Raw genomic sequence first — 20,626 nt, forward strand, 5'->3', positions numbered from 1 at the left:
CTTAAAAAGACACATGAATGTATACAAGTAGATTCACTTCTTTAGAACATCATTGTTGTTCCCCCTTATCTGCATAGTTAATGGCTTACTAATAATTAGATCGACTGTTTTGCAAAATTCAATATTCAAACTAAATATTTGCTGTAATCTAATAACTTGAAGTAATTAAAACTAGTTCTTAAAACAGCAGATTCTGGTTTTGATTAAACTTCAGTGAAAATGTAACAAAAACCTGGGTTGATTATTATTATTATTATTATTATTATTATTATTATTATTATTATTATTTATTGGATTTGTATGCCGCCCCTCTCCGCAGACTTGGGGCGGCTAAGAACAATGATAAAAAACAACATGTAACAATCCAATTTAATAAAACAACTAAAAACCCTTATTATAAAAACCAAACATACACACAAACATACCATACATAACTTGTAATGGCCTAGGGGAAGGAATATCCTAACTCCCCCATGCCTGGCGACAAAGGTGGGTCTTGAGTAATTTGCGAAAGACAAGGAGGGTGGGGGCCGTTCTAATCTCTGGGGGAGTTGATTCCAGAGGGCCGGGGCCGCCACAGAGAAGGCTCTTCCCCTGGGGCCCGCCAAATAACATTGTTTGGTCGACGGGACCCGGAGATGGCCAACTCTGTGGGACCTTATCGGCCGCTGGGATTTGTGCGGTAGAAGGCGGTTCCGGATGTATTCTGACCTAATGCCATGTAGGGCTTTAAAGGTCATTACCAACACTTTGAATTGTGACCGGAAACCGATCGGCAGCCAGTGCAGGCCGTGGAGTATTGCAGAAACGTGGGCGAATCTAGGAAGCCCCACGATGGCTCTCGCGGCCGCATTCTGCACGATCTGAAGTTTCCAAACACTTTTCAAAGGTAGCCCCATATAGAGAGCGTTGTAGTGATATGGTTTTCATAGGGGGAAAAATGACCTTTAAAACTTAAGGTCAAAATAGGCATTGTGCTTTTGGCAGACTGAGTCAGCATGGAAGAGTTCTTCCAGACCAGTCCAAAAACCTATATAATATAGCATTCAATTACATAGGGTGAGTAGACATTTGAAAGTCCCCAAAGATGCTTTTTTTCAAAAGGCAACTGGACTTTCTGTTTTTCTTTGAAAGTGTTCTGCTTCTCATCCAAGAAGCTTCTTCAGCTTCAAAGAAAAACACACACCAGAAAGTCCAATTGCCTCTCCAAAAAGCACCTTTGGGACAACCATGATCTGGATGACTGAGACTCTCCAAAGATATTTAGACATTTGGAATTATGCCAGACAATCCAGATGTTTTACATTGTTTCGTGTCTCCTCAAATGTTTTGTTTTTTGGGGGGACTTTTTTGCCCACTCTACTGGCCTACAAAGCCCAGAAAATCAGTATAGAGGAACTAAGAGATAGAGAGAGTGTCTCTGCATCTTTTGGTTGAGATGGTTGTCCAGGTATTTTTCATTCAAATACAAGACTGGAAATTTTTATTTATTTAGCATCAACAGAGGTCATGAACTCACTACAAATTTAGTTTAAATTAACATCAGAAACCTTCCTCTCTCTTGCCCTTTCTCCAATGATACATAGACAATGCTATACAGGAGCAAACTATTAGATTAATATAAATATAATAAAATCACCATAATATGGAGCCATAGAAGTGCAATGGAATAGATGTTATCATTTGATATCTAAGGAAGCTAACCATCTAATTGCTTCTGGTGAGGATGTGGACAGGTGCTTTGAATTTCCTGAGGAGATATTCTTGAACTTATTATATGTTTTTGGTTTGTTATAGTTTGTTCCAATGCATCACAGTGGTATGGCAGGCTCTTGGCCATTCTCCACATAGCCTGTCATGATTTTATTCAGATGGCTCCATATTTTTCAGGGCAACTACATACCTGGAAGTGGATTTTTTTGCATCTATGTAATCTACTTGGTTGTAGTTAATAAAAGTTGCCCATGTTATTATGGGGTATGAAGTATAGACTACCTCCATAATGGCATACCCTGGGCCATATTCTGCCTTAATAGAGTGACTAAAAGTTTACAGACATGTCCACCAAACTGGATATTGTACAGTAAAAAAAAAAAATTATAGAGGCAGCAATTAAGCTTGAAGGTAGTATCAGGGCATGCAGGTGTGAGACTGAGGAGGTGAGATAAAATCTCTGGGTTAGGAAGGGAAGGAGGGGGAGGGAGGGAGAGAGAAAGGAAGGAAAGAAAGAAAAAGAAAGAAAGAAAGAAAGAAAGAAAGACATTGTTGGAGTCTTCTTTCTTCTTCCTCTTGGAAGCTGCTAGTGAAACCTTTTGAGATTGGTTACATGGACAGCCAATACTACTTTAAACTGACACTCCCAACCCTCCCCCAAATCCCATGGGTGTGGATGGGGGGGGGAGCGGGGGGGAGGAAAACAAAGAAAGCAGAGTCAGTATATAAAAAGAAAATGTGTATTTATATGTATGTGTGCAGATAGGACTATCCATAAAAGTTTTGTGAGTGCATATATAACAGTTATCCCCCCCCCTTTATTTCCTCTTTAATTATATTCTGTCTTGAGATAATACCACTATAATTCTGCAGAATTTATTGCATATTGTCAGTTCCAAGAACTTCTGGGGATATAAATGAATTCTGACTAAAGTACCACATCACAGATTGGGGAAAGAAAAAATGTTTATCTTGCATTCTATATACATAGAAAGTTGAAAGAGAGATTAAGTGTTGATCTTTAGAATATTTCTGCCTTTTCAAGGCTAAAGTATGACAAAGTAGATGATGATAATAATAATAATAATAATAATAATAATAATAATAATAATAATAATAATAGTAATAATAATAAAAGATTTGTATGCCGTGGACTCTCCATGGATTCGGAGCGGCTCACATTTGTCACTATTGCATACAATAACAATATAGTCTAGATTGGGTTTGGTTAAGAAGTCCAGGCTAATTCTATGTTCTCTTATTATGTTTCTGATTCAGTTTATCCATCTCCTTCTGTAGTTACAGAATTAAACAGAAAGCAGATACAAAGGCATCTGTTTACTTTCTATGTAAATATAGTGGCTATTACCCAAGGAAGAGAGAGGGGGGAGGAAGGGAAGAAGGGTGGTAGAGAGACAGAGAGAGAAACAGAGAAGAAAGAAAGAAAGAAAGAAAGAAAGAAAGAAAGAAAGAAAGAAAGAAGATCTGCACTATCCCCACTTTCCTGGCCTTGAAGACTTGGCTTTGCCGGCAGGCCTGGGGCTGATGAGCTATACCATCTAGCTCCGGCTAAAAGGATATGAATGCTTTATTTTGGGAGGTTTTTAATTGTTATTATATTGTTTTAAATTGTTGTACATTGCCCAGAGTCCGGAAGGAATTGGGTGGCTTATAAATCAATTAAATTAATTAAATTAAATTGACAAGAACATTTTGTCCTGGAACTCAATGTATAGCTTGAACTTGGCTGTGTCAGCTGCCTGTGACTCACTATATTATTTCTTATGTGAAAAAACTATTCAGTACTCATTATTTTTTGTATTTATCGTTCCTTCACGAACCAATTAAGCATGAGTACCAAGATACCAATCCTTACATTTATGTTCCTTGTAACTGAGCCATTTTAATCCTTCGGTAGTTCCTCATAAAAGAGACAGTGTGCCTTTATTAAATCTTTCTAGATCAGCCTTCCATATCTCGATGCCTTTCAGATCTACCTGACTTTATTTCCAATAATTTCCAACCAACAGAAAGGGTTTGAATTTATTCACACTCACCACGTGATCCAATTCAAATTTGACCATTATCGATTCTCCAAGTGGGACTTTAGCTACATCAAAGTAAATGACACGGTTGTCGTCATTTCGATAGAAATCTTCATCACATATTGTCAGTTCCAAAATATTCTGAAGACAGAAATGAATTCTCTTATGACTACAGTACGGGCCCTTTATTCTAGTCCAAGCCCTTGTGGTTGGTAGTTTTCACAAAAAATGGCACTTTGAGAAAAGAGAATATCAAATTTTAGGCCCTGGAAGCATCTTGAGTTATTATTTATTTATCTAGAAATCTGAAATATGGAAACATTTGTAAAAATTTGAAATGTGTGAAAAAAATATTTGCGCAACCAATTTCTCCAGGTTTTTTGGCTGGTCCTCTAATTCTTTAACCAGCATAATAATAGCTGATAAATTGAAATGAGTGTGAAAGTCCAATATTGAAAATGAAGATATAAGAAGGGGAAATGATAAGAACGTGCCATTCCCTAGCAAATGAAACTAATATCCCATAACTGCTTCTTCTTCTTCTTGTGCCATACCCATCATCAGACAATGATTATCATGTTAGCAATCTCATTTTTGTCAACAACTGCATGGAAAAGTACTGCTGAGTTTCGGCCAAATCAGTGCCTTAGCTTTTTAAGCCCTGATGTTCTTCTGCTTGAACCTCATTTTCCTTCAATCTTTCCCTGGAGGATTAAGTTAAGGATGCCATATTTTTCTGGGTGTCTGGGGTAAATGCTCTGAGCCCAAATTAGAGACTTAGAGTAGTGAGAGTAACACAACAATATATATATAAAATCAAAGATTTTAAATATATAAAAATAAATAAAATAATATATATGTTGTGGTTAGCTCTGGCCCAGCTCCTGCCCCAAGGACTGTGAATGTGGGGGAGACATCCACATGCTGCAGGCCTGTTTTGCCCCCGGTGGAATCTGCTGATGAAGGCTCCTCTGACCAAGAAGACATGAGTGACAGGGAGGAGGAGAGTGTGGCAGACAGCTCAGAAGGAGATCAATTATCTAGCTCCTCCTTGGATTCAGAACAAGAGTTAATGATACAGCCACGCATGCGGAGAGCGATGCATAGGCAACAACAACTGAGAGATTATTATCAAAGAAAATGAGGCCACCTGTGGTTGGGTTGGGCTGTGGTAATTAGTGAGGCTGCTATAAATAGCAGCCTGTGGGTTTGGCCATTGTGGAGGATTATCTGATCATTGTGTTTCGTGACTGCTTTACTGACTTTGACCTTTTGTGTGCTGATTTTTCCCCGCTTTGAAACTAAACCAGAGCAAAGTGTGTTTCACTTTGTGAAAGAAGAAAGACTGTGAATTGCCTCACAGCTGCAAGCTAAGTATCACAGAACTGATAAGGGACTTGTACAAATTACCAGTTTGTTTGGAGACGAGTGCTCTTTGCTATACCAAAAGAGGGCTTAGTTTAAGTGACTTTTCATTATAAAGAACATTGTTTTGAATTTTCAAACGTGTGTGTGTCTGAAATTTGTACCTGTGAATTTTTGGGAGGAATGTACCAGAGAGCCCGACAGAACAATATATATAAATTTTTGCTATATAGTGGAAGCAACATTCTTTGTAAAAGTACATTGGGTTGGAAAGATTACTTAGACATTGACTAATTATATAATATAAAACAAATGAAACAGAGAAAAAATTGAATGATAAGATAGTACAACAATAAAATACTATTATCCTTGCTCATTTAGAAGGACGGAAATATTGAGATCTTTCATCTTACTTTGACTTGACTCTGGATTCTGAAATAGAATACTTCGTTCCATATTGGATCTTTGCAGTTTGTGACTGTTTTGGTTCGAAGTTTTTCCGGTGAGGAAGTAGGAAGCCACAAGGTCACATAGCAATCAGATTCACTGACTGTATGTATGAATAAAAAAGGAGTTATAGTCAGAAATGATTATCATTCAAACATAGACAGACCATTTATCTTAATCTTGAAGTGAGATAAATCTGAAAGAGCAGATTCAAAAATCTTCACGGATTTTAGTAGCACTGTATTTTTCATTTCACCAGAACTTGGATCCTGAAGTGATTATAAACTGCTTTTTCAATTTCCAGACTGGAAAAGGTGAGTTCAGTTCCCAGGATGAAGATGATTCTGAATCAATCAATTAAGGTTGAAATTTAATTTTGGGGAGTTTCAGAATGCTGCATTTTATTTCATTTCTATATGAAATGTTATAATGAAGAAGGATATATTTAATGTCAATTAAGTCTGCTGTAATGCTATTTTTTAAATAATAATTTTATTAAACATGACAATTAAAAAGATAAAAAACAATACAAACTAAAAATTAAAAGAAGAAAAATAAAAAAAATAAGTGAAGAGAAAAACTAAAAATATAAAAAGAAATAAAAATTTAGGATATAGATATAAAACAGGAACAAACAAATAATATAAATAAATGATTTCCCCCTTAATCACAAGAATAAACAATGTTAGTAATTGATCACTTTCTCTGAAAATACAACAAATGATCTCTTCTTTCCCATATCTCATCTCTTATCTATAAATTCATATCATTTAGTTTATGTAAACAAAACCTCATTAAAGGTCCTCAGAGCTAATAGCATATTTGTTCAAACTTTGATCACATAAACAAACTTTATATTCCCTTTTAACCATCTTCATCCTTAATTGCTTGAAATAATGTTCTAAAACTTGCTTTTGTTTTCTTTTTTTCTTTGTCCCATCTCACAAAATCTTTCAAACTTTTGATAAGTATCTTTAATAAACCCAATATAAAAACATTATTCAGTCACTGTTTTGATTTGTTATTTATACATTCCCCTTAAATATTAAGACATCAGTCAGTTTCATTTGTATGCTCCATATGATTTGTATGCTTCCATATGATTCTTGTAGCCTTTCATCTTTAATTTCATTTTCAAATCAAACTCAGTCTTGTCCAGAAAAATTAGTTCCTCTTTCATAGTATCTTTTAAATACAGTTTCTCTATAATGGCAGACAAACTTCCTGGATCCATTGTTCAAAGATATCCCTCAATATATCCAATATTAAGTTATTTTTCTGCATTATGTATTACTGGTAGAGATCAAATTTAATGTAATTTATTTTTTATTTTATTATTAAATTTAAACTTTCCGGAATCAATATTCTAATCATTCTTTTGCTGCTTATACAAAAGGTTTATTTATTTTAAGTCCTTAAAGTTGTATTTAAAACTTATTCTGCTCAGGATGAAAGAAAAATCACCAGCTGCTCTAAAAGCTGATGATCCAGTTTATAATAACTGAAAAGCAGTTAAGAAGCCATTTATTTACTTACTTATTTATTTATTTATTTATTTATTCATTCATTCATTCATTAATTCATTCATTTATTAGATTTGTTTGTCACCTCTCTCCCAGGACTAGGAGCGGCTTCCAACAAACAATACAGTCTACAAATCCAATGTTAAAACAGAACACATTAAGAAACCCTTATTAAAAACAATCACACAATTCAATAAACCATGCATAAAATGGGACAGCCAGGGGAATCAATTTCTCCATGCCTGGTGACATAGGTGGGTTTTTAAGAGTTTGCAGAAGACAAGGAGGGTGGGGGCAGTCCTAATCTCTGGGGGAGCTGATTCCAGAGGGCCGGGGCTGCCACAGAGAAGGCAGCCTGTGGGTCCCGCCAAACGACATTGTTTTGTCGACGGAATCTGGAGAAGGCCGACTCTGGGAGACCTAATCAGTCGCTGGGATTCGTGCGGCAGAAGGCGGTCTCGAAGGGACACTGGGTAAGGGCCTCAGCAGGCCCAAAATGGCTGTATTTGGTTTATAAGATGCACCGACATTTCTACCCTCTTTTAGATGAGGAAAGAGTGCCTCTTATACTCCGAAAAAATACAATAAGTCATTTGTGGCAAGAAATAAGCTATGTGTCCTCTTACCAAAGAAATAATCTTTGGTTCCCAAGAAATAATGTTTAACCAAGAGAATGTTTCAAGGTAGGTAGCTCAATCTGTTGTTAGATCAAAACACTTTTTAAAAAAATCTGGAACACTGATGCTGCATTAGCCTTTTCGGAGATGAAAACTTATAAATTCTTGTATATATCCTGAAATAATACCCAGTTCCTTCCAACTGTTGTGTATTTGCGATCCCCTCAAAGCTATAGTTGAAAGGTAATTTTTTCAGACCTTGAAGCCATCTTGGGCCTTGGATCTTGAGGCCTGCCACATTTAGTGCTGTGAAAAACTGGGAGGGGAGATTGTTTGGAACTGGGGAAATATATAGTCATAACAATATTCCTTTCCCCGAGAGTTAAGGTCTGCCCTGCACCTGGAGGGGTGTGACTGGGAACTGTTAACCTAGGAGTATCTCCAAAATGGGGCTACCTTTGAAGAGTGTTCGGAAACTTCAGATCGTGCAGAATGCAGCTGCAAGAGCAATCATGGGCTTCCCTAAAAATGCCCATGTTACTCCAACACTCCACAGTCTGCATTGGTTGCCGATCAGTTTCCGGTCACAATTCAAAGTGTTGGTTATGACCTATAAAGCCCTTCATGGCATCGGACCAGGTTATCTGCGAGACTGCCTCCTGATGCACGAATCCCAGTGACCGGTTAGGTCCCACAGATTTGGTCTTCTCCAGGTCCTGTCGACTAAACAATGCCGTCTGGCGGGACCCAGGGGAAGAGCCTTCTCTGTGGTGGCTCCGACCCTCTGGAATCAGCTCCCCCCGGAGATTAGGATTGCCCCCACCCTCCTTGCTTTTTATAAACTCCTCAAAACCCATCTCTGTTGTCAAGCTTGGGGAAACTGAGACACTTTCCCCTTGCCTATGTAGTTTCTGTGCATAATATGACTGTATGTATGTTTTTATATATTGGGGTTTCTCTTTTAGATTTTTATATGTATAATTGTTATTTTAGATTCTAATTATTAGATTTGGCATTATGTATTGTTTTTATCACTGTTGTGAGCCGCCCCGAGTGTGCGGAGAGGAGCGGCATACAAATCTAATTAATAAAATAAATAAATAAATAAATAAAATCTAATAAATAAAATGAAAAATGCTTTTGTTTCAAACCCAGAATAAATTGCAATGATCTGGAAATTTTCTGAAACAATTTTGGATTTAGTAAAATCCATGTTGGGATGGTGCATTGATTGGACCATGTGATGGACATGTGGATGCTAGGGAAGGGACTTAGACTTTCTTTTGGATGGAGAAAACCTGGAAGCATTCAGATTTGGGCTTTCCCAGATGTGGCAATATGGCATCTCTAATAAAATGGAACTTTGAGGAATAGTTGCCTTGGAGTCATTTTTTTGTTGGGAGTGTTACTTGGAACCCTGACAGGATGTTAGGAAGTGGCTGAGGGGGAAGTGGGGCAAAGTAAAATTGGGCTGATAAAATAGCAGCTATTGAGGGGGAAAAGAGAGAGAGGATCAACATGTAGTAACCTTGCCCTTCTTGCTTTGTAGATGTGGTTCCATCCAAACCCAAAACAACCAAATTTAATCTATTCCACTTTTACTAAATCCAGAATTGTTTCAGAACGTTTACAGATCATTGCAATTTATTCTGGGTTTGAAACAAAAACATTTTTTTTTCATTTTGGAGATATTCCTAGGTCCAGTTAACAGTTTTGCTGCATTTTCTCTGAAGCTGACCTATGCAAAACGTAGGGAAAAAACACACACACAATGGCTGAGTCATCGGAAACTGCTTCTGTTTTCAGTAGAAAAAGGTTGGGATGGACAGGGAAATGATTCGCAGAAGTGAAATGAAACTTGGAATAAATTTTTTTTTTAGAAAGCCCTTGGAAATATTGAAAATAAAGCTGGATTTGTGCATGTGAAAGTTAGCATAAAAGTCTCACTTCTCTTGATATCAGCTGGACATGGGGATCTCCCTGGCAACTTTGATATCAGCTTGGCAACTTTGTAGACTCCGACTCTCAGAATTCTTCAGGAATTTTAGGAATTGAAGTCCACAAGTCTTAAAGTTGCCAAGGTTGGAGACCTCTGAACTGGACTACTGCTAATTTTATTTCTCTTTGTCAGAACTGTGAGTGTTTATACATATGCTCACAGAAAAAAAATCACTCTGTTACATGTCATATAACACCTCAGTGTTACTCTTGAGTGATGAATTTTCTTGGGAAAATAAAGAATTTTCATTTCAATTAATCAGACGAGGAATGAGTATATTACAGGTGCAAATAACCACTAAGTAGTACAAAGAAGAGCCAATTCCCCCCTGGAGGTAGCAAAATCGTGCATGGAGACGCAGGTGCACCAATGTTCCGGTGAGGTTTTTTGCTTCCATGCATTCGGGTGCACCTATGCCTCCATGCGCGAATTTGCTACCTGCACGGGTTCAGAAGCATAATTCCATTTGAACTCACGGTACCTCCAGAGCTGTGGAGTCGAGTTAAACTGGGACATTCTGGCCAGCAGCCAACCCTTGGCTATTATTCACAAATATCATTACATAAGCTAATTATAACAATTTATGTCACTTGCATGATTACATCATTATGCAGAACTCCCATCAATGGGTAGTCATATCTTTATGCAAATGGAGTAACAATGGTACATATGATGTAGTTTGTGTAACAATATTAACATATCTATATCTTGTGAAGCAGAAACTCATTGCATTAATTGCAGAGTCCAACGAAGTGAGCTCTATAAATCAAGATTCCAATGTACTACTATGCTTTATTTAGTTTCTTTCTTCTTCCCACAGAACTATAATGTAATGCTTGTGGAAGCTCAGTCAACACTATGTCAATAATATATCAATTTCTTCAAAAGATGAAAAGTCTTTTTCAGCTACTGTGAGATCAGCAAAGTCATGGATGGCTGATACTCCTAAGTCAGTTTTATTCCTTGCTTAAAATAGTTCTTTAAATAAAAGGTTCTTGAGATTCTTCAACTTGGTTCCATCTAAAGATAGATAGATAAATAAATAGATAGATAGATAGATAGATAGATAGATAGATAGATAGATAGATAGATGGATGGATGGATGGATGGATGGATGGATGGATGGATGGATGGATGGATGGACGGATGGACGGATAGATAGAGGTATAGGTATATGTATAGGAGACCTTGTGATGCAGGGGTTAAAATGCAGTATTTCAGGCAAACTCTGCCCGCTGGGTGAGATCATCCAAGGGCATGGGGTGAGGTATCATCAGTATGCAGATGATACCCAGTTTTACATCTCCACCTCTTGTCCAGTCAGCGAAGCAGTGGAAGTGATGTGCCGGTGCCTGGAGGCTGTTGGGGTCTGGATGGGTGTCAACAGACTCAAGCTCAACCCGGATAAGACGGAGTGGCTGTGGGTTTTGCCTCCCAAGGACAATTCCATCTGTCCGTCCATCACCCTGGGGGGGGGAGTCACTAACCCGCTCAGAGAGGGTTCACAACTTGGGCGTCCTCCTCGATCCACAGCTCACATTAGAGAAACATCTTTCAGCTGTGGCGAGGGGGACGTTTGCCCAAGTTCGCCTGGTGCACCAGTTGCGGCCCTATTTGGACTGGGAGTCACTGCTCACAGTCACTCATGCCCTCATCACCTCGAGGCTCGACTACTGTGAGCCGCCCCGAGTCTGCGGAGAGGGGCGGCATACAAATCTGATTAAACTTAAACTTAAACTAAACCTTGCAATTCAATCCTGGTGGGACTCAAGATTAACTCAGCCTTTCATCCTTCCAAAGTTGATAAAATGAAGACTAATATTGTTGGGGGATAATATGCTGACATTGTGAAGCATTTAGACAGTGCTGTAAAGCCCTATGGGATGATATATAAGCCTAAATGCTTTTGCCGTTAATTACAGTATGTCTGGGATTATGACTCCCATAATTATGATTGGAGATGAATCTAATATAGCACAATTAGAAGATACAAGTACCAGGAAAGCAAAGCATATACTAGCATATATATCATTTTTTGTATTAATAGGTGCAGAATATTAGTTCATTCTCCAGCCAACGCCAGCCTCTTGGCTGGTATCTGCAGAAGACGACCTGCTATTGTCATTAGCTGTGGCAGCCACAAACGGACCAATAGATTGAAGAGATTGTGAGTCACCTGGGAAACAAGACTGAAATGCAAGTGCTGGAGAGAGAGGAAGACGTGCAGAAGCTGATGAATATTTGGCAGATATAATGACTAAAAAGAAGAAAATTAAAGATTTAAAGGGGGACAAAGGATACCGGACTCCATAGTGTCATCCCCAAACCCCCAACACTTTACCCTTAGATTGTCCTCGGTTGACCTATCCAGATTCCTAAGAGGTCAGTAAGGGGCGAGTACAAGTGCACAAGAGTGCCTTCCGTTCCCTGTCCTATTATTCTCCTATATCTCCTATACCTTTCTTCTATTCCTATATCTCTTCTTCTATTGTTTCATTGATATGTTCTATTACTATATCTTCTTTTCTATTATTTCTTAGATATATTTTACTATAAGTATCTCCTATATAACCTTCATCATGTATTTTATTATGTGTATATAGATATATACCCACTAAAACCCTCATTGTGTATTGGACTAACTAACTAACTAACTAACTAACTAACTAACTAACTAACTAACTAACTAACTAACTAACTAACTAAATAAATAAATAAATAAATAAATAAATAAATAAATAAAAGGGATTTCAAAATGGAAACAGCGGCTATCTAGCAAGTGGAAAGACCCCAGTGAAACTAAACTAAAAGGAATTGGATTTAAAGCCCAATTTTGAGAACACTCTTATAATAGACTTGGTGGAGATTAAAATGATTGCAGAAACATAAATTTGAAGAGAACATTTCATAAATGATAAGTGGATTTAAAATATAGAGAAATAGTTTTTGTAAGAAAAAAGCAGATTCCTGATATTGGAAACAGAAAATGCTATCTGATGGTTAGAAGAAATACTACAATAGATTGTGGAAATATGTGCATGTTGATAGCTGAGACCGACCTTGCTTAGAAAGAGTTATCTCAGAGACTGGAAAAATTCAAAAACAGTATACAATTTGTTATTGTGTTTAAAGGCATATTTTGGACTGTTTGAGACTGGATTATACCTCAATATAAATAATTAAATAAAATTCTTTATAAATAAACTTCAATATAAAGAATTGGAAAAAAACAAGACTTTGAAAAAAATAATTTTTAAAGCATTAAATGGACTTAAAATACAGAGACTTATTTGTTTAAGAGAGCTGCCTTAGCACAGTAGCAGGGGTGGGCATTTGCGGAAGCAAAAAACCTTGCCAGAACATGGGCGCACTTGCGTCTTCGTGCGTGATTTTGCTACCTGCACGGGCGCAGAAGCATAATTCCACTTGAACTCACGGTACCTTCAGAGCTGCAGAGGTGAGCCCAATTAGGCGCTCCAGGTAGTAGCCTACCCCTGCACAGTGGGAATTGACATCATCTATTACTTAAAATAAAAATATCATAAAAGACAGTGGAAGCAGGTTAATGCTAACAGTTAGAATTTTGGAATTTGTAAATTGTGACTTTGGTGATATGGAGGCATGTGATTATGAGGAGCTGGTGGATACTTTAAATACCTTCATGAAGATTTTAAAAGGTGCTTTCTGGAACTTGGAGATGGAAAAGAATGGGGAAAAAATGGATTACAATGAATATTTAGAAATTACAGTGGTAGAAAGTGAAAATGAAAATTTTCATTTTCAAGAACAAGAAGACAACAAAGAGGAGAAGATATCTGAAGAGAAAAAACAGATTGATGACTATACTGGTACTTACAGCAACAAAAAGGAAAAAGGCATTGAAAATTAAGGACAGGCTGATGACTATATTGGGACTATAACGATTACACCAAATGTGGATGACCCTGAGATTATAGCAAGGAGCTATAAAACCTAAGGATTTTTGTTTTGGTGTAAATCCAATTAATGGTTGCTTTTATACAGAGCACAGATTCCCATAACTTCTATTTATTGGTGAAATGAATTGTAGGTAATATTGTGGTAAACAAGGTAAAAATGTTAGCACATACATATCCATTTGCAAGAGGAACAAGTAAAAATGGTCCATGTGATGTCACAAAGCAAAGTATACTTTTGACCTTTTGACCATGTGTATTACTATTGGATACAAGCTCCATACATTGTACTATAATATCATAATGCATATTTTGTCACTTTATATGCCCCCCCTTATATTCTCATAAGTCATCCATAGTGTCATCCCCAAACCCCCAACACTTTACCCTTAGATTATCTATGGTTGACCTATCCAGATTCTTAAGAGGTCAGTAAGGGGCGAGTACAAGTGCACTAGAGTGCCTTCTGTCTCCTGTCCTATTGCTCTCCTGTATCTCCTATACCTTTCTTCTATTCCTATATCTCTTCTTCTATTCTTTCATTGATATGTTCTATTACTATACCTTCTTTTCTATTATTTCGTAGATATATTTTACTATGAGTATATCCTTACTATGAGTATATCCTAGTAAATTCATCATGTATTTTACTATGTGTATATAGATATATATCCACTAAAACCCACATTGTGTATTGGACAAAATAAATAAATAAATAAATAAATAAAGTTCCATTTATTTATATAATTTAGAGGTCAACAACCTCCAAAGAAATACTATATAAACTCCACAGCCACCTTGCCCAAGATGTGAGAGAACAGCCAGGCTTACATAATCATTGCTTCACAAAGCCTTTGTTAAGCCACTTCACTAATTATGGCTTGACTGACAACGCTATTTAAGCATATCATCAGTTGACGTGATGAGGAAATGCAAATAGTTGGTACATTTTTGAACACAGAACTCCTTTATATTCTTGCTGCCATTATTTGGAGTATGACTGGAGATTAGTTCAAGGAAGTCCAAATGTAGAGCAATTAATTTGGCTACTGTATGAATCAAGCTTGAAATAAACAGTTGGGAAATATTGGCTGAGTGAAAGAAACTTCCCCCGTCACTATTGCTATGACAGATGCTGAAACTCTTTGGGACAATGCTGATAATATTTGGGAAATCATAGTGTAGATAAGCTTATTATATGCCTGCTCAAACCACAGATTGAATTTCAGGCAAAGTAAAGTGCCATAGCTATGGTGTGTACTCAGTGGTGAGTTTGATTTAAATTGTTTATCCTTTTGGTTTCTGTAGAAGAGGAAGTAGGAGTGAACTGAAAATAAGCCATCATCTCTTCTGTACTTTAATCTCGATAGGCATGTGGGGGTTGAAAAAATTCAGTGAAAGGGTAGAAACATACAGTTTTCCCCATGTCAGGTGGCTCTGATTCTGTTCAAATTCCTACACCATTTGTCTAAACTCTGTATGTATGTACCGTGTAGCCCCCAAAATAAGACCCCTTCTTATATTTTTTTGAACGCTGCAATAAGTACTTTGCCTTATTGCCATGTACTCAAAATCCTGATTGGGCTTATTATTGGGGGGAGTGGTAGTGTTCATTGGCCACAAACTGCCAGGTTGGTCTAGATCAGTGTTTCCCAACCTTGGCAACTTGAAGATATTTGGACTTCAACTACCAGAATTCCCCAGCCAGCGAATGCTGGCTAGGGAAATTCTGGGAGTTGAAATCCAGATATCTTCAAGTTGCCAAGGTTGGGAAACACTGGTCTAGACACTATCTGGTAGGAATGCTGACTAGCAAATTGCAGATTTCCCACATATTCTTGGTTTAAGCTAAATCCATCTCAGAAATTCTCCTCAGGGCTAAATTAAATGCTATCCACCTGAGTCCCTCAGCCAGCAGAACACTATACTGACATAAAAATTGCTGTTCCCACTGGCGATCTCTTTTCGGGTGTACTGCAGCAAAATTATTCTCTATTATATTCTGTTCCAACATAGTCAAAGGGGTTATTACTATACAACATTAAGCATTTGAATTTATTTTAATAACAATCTGTTCAAGGTTCTTTTTATATGAAAAGAAGCTAGGCCGTTATACTCGTAACATTCTTTTAATGAGCCTTAGTTTCTCACATTTATAGTCTTCCATGTTTTAAATCAGTCAATCAGAATACAGTTGGAAGGGACCTAGGAGGTCTTCTAGTCCAATCTCCTGCTTAGACAGGAGACCCTATAACAGTGATGGTGAACCTTTATCCCCTAGGGTGCCAAAAGAGCGTGTGCATGCACTATCGTGCATTGTGAGTTCCAACACCCATAATTCAATGACTGGGGAGGGCGAAAACAGCTTCCCCTGCCCCTCTGGAGGCCCTCTGGAGGCTGGAAAGGGCCTGTTTCCCAACTTCTGGTGGGTCCAGTAGTCTTGTGTTTCACCCTCCCCAAGCTCCAAAAGCTTCCCTGGAGCTGTGGGAGGGTAAAAATCCCTCCCCCTTCCTCACAAGGCTCTCTGGAAGCCAAAAATGCCCTCCCAGAGCCTCCATGCATGACAAAAATCAGCTGGACAGCAGACACATGGACATTGGAGCTGAGCTAGGGCAATGGCTCGTGTGCCAGCAGATATGGTTCTGTGTACCACCTGGGGCACCCATGCCATAGGTTCGCCATCACTGCTCTATAACTTTTCAAACAAATGACTGTCCAGTCTTTTCTTAAAAACCTTCAGTGATGGAGCACCCACAACTTCTGGAGGCAAGCTGTTCCTGATCTTGCTGATCCAAGATCCTTGGGTACAATATGCAAATTTAGGGGTCTAATTTGAAAGAATCAAAATTTTCTACTCCACAAAACAAAATGTCTCTAGAAGAGAGTACTCAGGGACTGGAGGGGAAGGGGGTTCACCAACCACAACCAAAAATAACCAACTGGAGCTGGGCTGAGCCCATGGCTTGATCATAGAATAATCACTGAAATATGTAATTGTATCTGTGAGAGTAGCATGCCTGAACTGAAGTGCAAATTTGCAGACAAGAATTTTCCCTGGTATCATTGGATAAGGCAGTAAAGATTCTTATCAAAAACCTTGGCAAACAGCTGTCAATGTACTCAGATCTTTTAGCATATCAGTTACAAATGATCTGATAAGCTGCAGCAATTATCAAATTGTAACATTGGATGAACCTTGGAGTGCTCTATGTAATTTGTGTATGTTTTATACATGCTTTTAAAAGGCTTCTTGTATATTTAGCAAGATAGACATGGGGGGAGATAAGTAATATTATTGTTCAGACATATACCATACTTTCAGTATTTATTTATTATATTTGTATGCCACCCCTCTCCGTAGACTCGGGGTGGCTCACAACATATAATAAAACAATTCACAACAAATCTAATAAATTTAATTTTTTTTTAAAAAAACCCATTATTAAACCAGACATACACACAGACATACCATACATAAATTGTATATCATGAAACCATGATCAACAATGAAAATACTCACACCAATCTTCTCGACGGAGATTCCTCATTAGAATAATTCTTACAGTTAAGATGTAACATGGTGACTCCATACTCTGGAAGGATGGAAGGAAGGAAGGAAGGAAGGAAGGAAGGAAGGAAGAAAAAAATATTTGGAGGGATTCTTCAACTGATAAATGCAATTCTTCTGAGTTATAATTAGAAATGCTAATGAAGTTATCTGGACTTTGGTCTGGGAAAAGCAACTATTTTCATTTGGAATCTTCCCTATCACAAAGTATATGTGCTTTTGAAGACTCCAGATAGATACATTTTAGGGCTTTCCCCAAAATGTTATGGCTAACATCTTTATCTGCTGTGTCCCCAGGATTTTGCCTTGCCTTCAGCCCATGCATGACCCAGTCTTAAGTCACTTTTAGGTGTGCAGAACTGGGTTATTTTTCCTCTTGTTCTGAAATGGTCAAAGTATATGAAAGCTGTTTAAAAGTGTTTAAAATGGCTACCTCAAAGGGAAGTGATTTGCAATGACTTGAAACAAGGCTTAAAACATGGGACTGAAAAGGCTTGAGTGAGATGTTGAACAACAGCTCTTTATTATAGCAATGAGTAAGATTCAGCAACTAGCCAGACTGATAGTTTCCCCTTTTATAGGGAGCGGTCAGATAGCTCAACCAATCATTGATCAACACTCTCCATTTTTCTGCTTGAATTGCGAATCTTGAAGTAAAAAAAATACAGTCTCAACACCCCTCCCTCTTGGTTTAGTCCAACTTCCCAGGAGCTCTTGGATGGAGTTGTGGATTATACGGGAACTGGTTTGAGATCATGATGTTGCTGGAGCCCAGGGTCATCAGATAGGTGTTTTGTCACCCTTGGGTTTGAATCAGCTATAGGGAAATGATCATTAAAGGGATTTGGGTAATTTGCATTTGTGGGTTGGTAGCTGTGCAGTTGATCTATGTGACACCACCATTTTCTTCCATCTGCTAAAGCTACCAAATAGGATTTGGGACTGGTGATCTCGGTTATTTCTCCAGGGACCGCTCCCTATAAAAGGGGAAACTATCAGTCTGGCTAGTTGCTGAATCTTACTCATTGCTATAATAAAGAGCTGTTGTTCAACATCTCTCTCAAGCCTTTTCAGTCCATCCAAAGGATGGAAGGCTGAGTCAACCTTGAGTCAGTGATGAGATTTGAACCACTGACCTACAGATCTACAGTCAGCTTTAGTGGCCTGTAGTACTGCACTCTACCTGCTGCGCCACCTCGGCTCTTACCTCGGAATGCATTACCTGACTCTGTGGTCTACAATTCACCTCTCCCCCTTTCTAAGAGGTCTGTAAGGGCATGCATAAGCACACCATGGTGCTTACCATCCCTGTCCTACTGTTCTATTGTCTTCCATCATTACTTTTTATCATTACTTTTCTAATATATTATTTATACAAATTACCATCTATAATCGTTTGATAAACAAACAAACAAACAAACAAACAAATAAATAAATAAATAAATAAATAAATAAATAAAAGAACTGTTAGCCAGGCTGACAGTTCGTTCATTTGTAGGTTCATTTATTCATTTATTTATCAAACAAGGAGAAAACAAACCAGTGGTTCTTAGGCTAGAGAGAACAGTTAAGTCAGCACAGTACACATGACTTCCAATACGATCAAGATAATAGACAAGTAACTGTTGCTTTGGAAAGGCAAGGGGACAAAGTCTAGAATTCAGTCCTGAATCATTAATCTTTCTACATATTTTGAATTTTGTCTCTTGCCATAGGCAGCTTGCTATATCTGTGGCTTCGTTCCTGTCTGCAGGAAAGAAAGTAATTGGAGTTGTGATTGAAAGTCTTCCGTAGAACCATTTCCTGATTAACAGACTAAGCGCTTGGATAGCTGAAATTTACTGTCAAGAATTAAGTCTGGTATTAATACATGAGGAAGAACTCAAGAATTCATTTCCTAAAATGCTGTAACTATTTCCTTATGCTAGAAGTGTGGAGCATATATCACCAAATTTCATCCTGTCAGCAACCAAATTATAATTTTTGCTGACATTTTCCTGCAATTTAGTGGCCATGATTTCCAAGTAAAACTGCAGCAAGCTGTGATGTGAGGCACATGAATTCTAGCAAAGACAGTAATACCCCTTTGCAAACAAATATTTAGTTGACTGGGAAGGTAGTTATAAAAAAAGCAGATACAGTGAGTTCTTAGGCAATTTCTCTTAAAAATTGTTCTCACTGCTCAAGAAAGACATTAATTCTTTTAATTTCATAACTAAATGTTTATTTGTCCTATCCTCACAATAATTTTTTTTAATATTAATGGGCTTTTAATTATTTTTAACATCAGACTACTATTGTACACTGTTGCTGTTAGCCACCCCGAGTCTCTGGAGAGGGGCGGCATACAAATCCAATAAATAATAAATAAATAAAAACTATTGCCCAGTTAAATCAGTCATTTTTAATTTTCTGTCTTAGATTCATTACCTTACATCCTACATGCGTTTGAATAGCATGTTGACTCTCTGGATTTTCCCAAAATGTTGTTGTTCTGTTTGGAACCTGCCAAATAAAATAAGTGTATAAAATACAAGACTGCTGGAGTGATACTTTTGTTATAGTATCTTGTAATAGTTACAGGTATTTCTTCTTACATTTGGTAACATTGAACTTCTAACTTCTAGCCAGAGCTTACAAAACATTTGTCAGACCAATTCTAGAATACATCTCACCTGTATGGAACCTGCATTGCATATCAGACATTGGTACAATAGAGAGTGTCTAGAAATATTTCATAACAAGAGTCTTTCACTCCTCCTCTAGTAACAAAATACCTTACTCCACAAGACTTGAAATACTGAAATTAGACCATTTACAACTACGTCGCCTCCAAACTGATCTAACCATAGTTCACAGAATCATATACCAAAATGTCCTTCCTGTTAATGACTACTTTACCTTCAACTGCAACAACACACGAGCACGTGATAGATTCAAATTAAATTTAAACCACTCCAAACTAGACTGCAGAAAATACAACTTCAGCAATAGAGTGATCAACACATGGAATTCACTACCTGACTGTTGTTTTTTCCCCAAACCCAAAAATCTTCAGCCTTAGATTGTGTACAGTTGACCTCTCCCCTTTTCTAAGAGGTCTGTAAGGGGCATGCATAGGCGGACCATTGTGCCTACGGTCCCTATCCTACTGTCCTATTGTCTTCTTTTATCATTACTTTCTATGTTATATTTATCTAAACTACTATCCTATACTTGTATTGGCAGTTCTGTGTTAGCAAAAACTTCGGAAGAGAAGGATTTAGGGCTAGTGATTTCTGACAGTCTCAAAATGGGTGAACAGTACAGTCAGGCAGTAAGGAAAGCAAATAGGATGCTTGGCTGCATAGCTAGAGGTATAACAAGCAGGAAGAGGGAGATTATGATCCCTCTATATAGAGTGCTGGTGAGACC

The 20,626-nt window shown here is 37.7% G+C and overlaps 1 protein-coding gene across 1 annotated transcript in view; it reads right to left on the reverse strand.

Annotated features, from left to right (window-relative positions):
- The window catches only part of LOC139170400 (cytosolic phospholipase A2 epsilon-like), a 54,051-nt gene that overhangs the window by 32,441 nt on the left and 984 nt on the right, over positions 1–20,626 (reverse strand). The window contains exons 2-5 of the mRNA XM_070757595.1: positions 19,643–19,717; positions 17,165–17,237; positions 5,537–5,673; positions 3,771–3,899 (exon numbers count right to left, since the gene is read on the reverse strand). Coding sequence (XP_070613696.1) covers positions 3,771–3,899; positions 5,537–5,673; positions 17,165–17,237; positions 19,643–19,717 — 414 coding nt within the window. The remainder of the gene's footprint in view (positions 1–3,770; positions 3,900–5,536; positions 5,674–17,164; positions 17,238–19,642; positions 19,718–20,626) is intronic.

This window comes from Erythrolamprus reginae, chromosome 1, assembly GCF_031021105.1.
Source record: "Erythrolamprus reginae isolate rEryReg1 chromosome 1, rEryReg1.hap1, whole genome shotgun sequence".
NCBI classification, from domain to species: domain Eukaryota; kingdom Metazoa; phylum Chordata; class Lepidosauria; order Squamata; family Dipsadidae; genus Erythrolamprus; species Erythrolamprus reginae.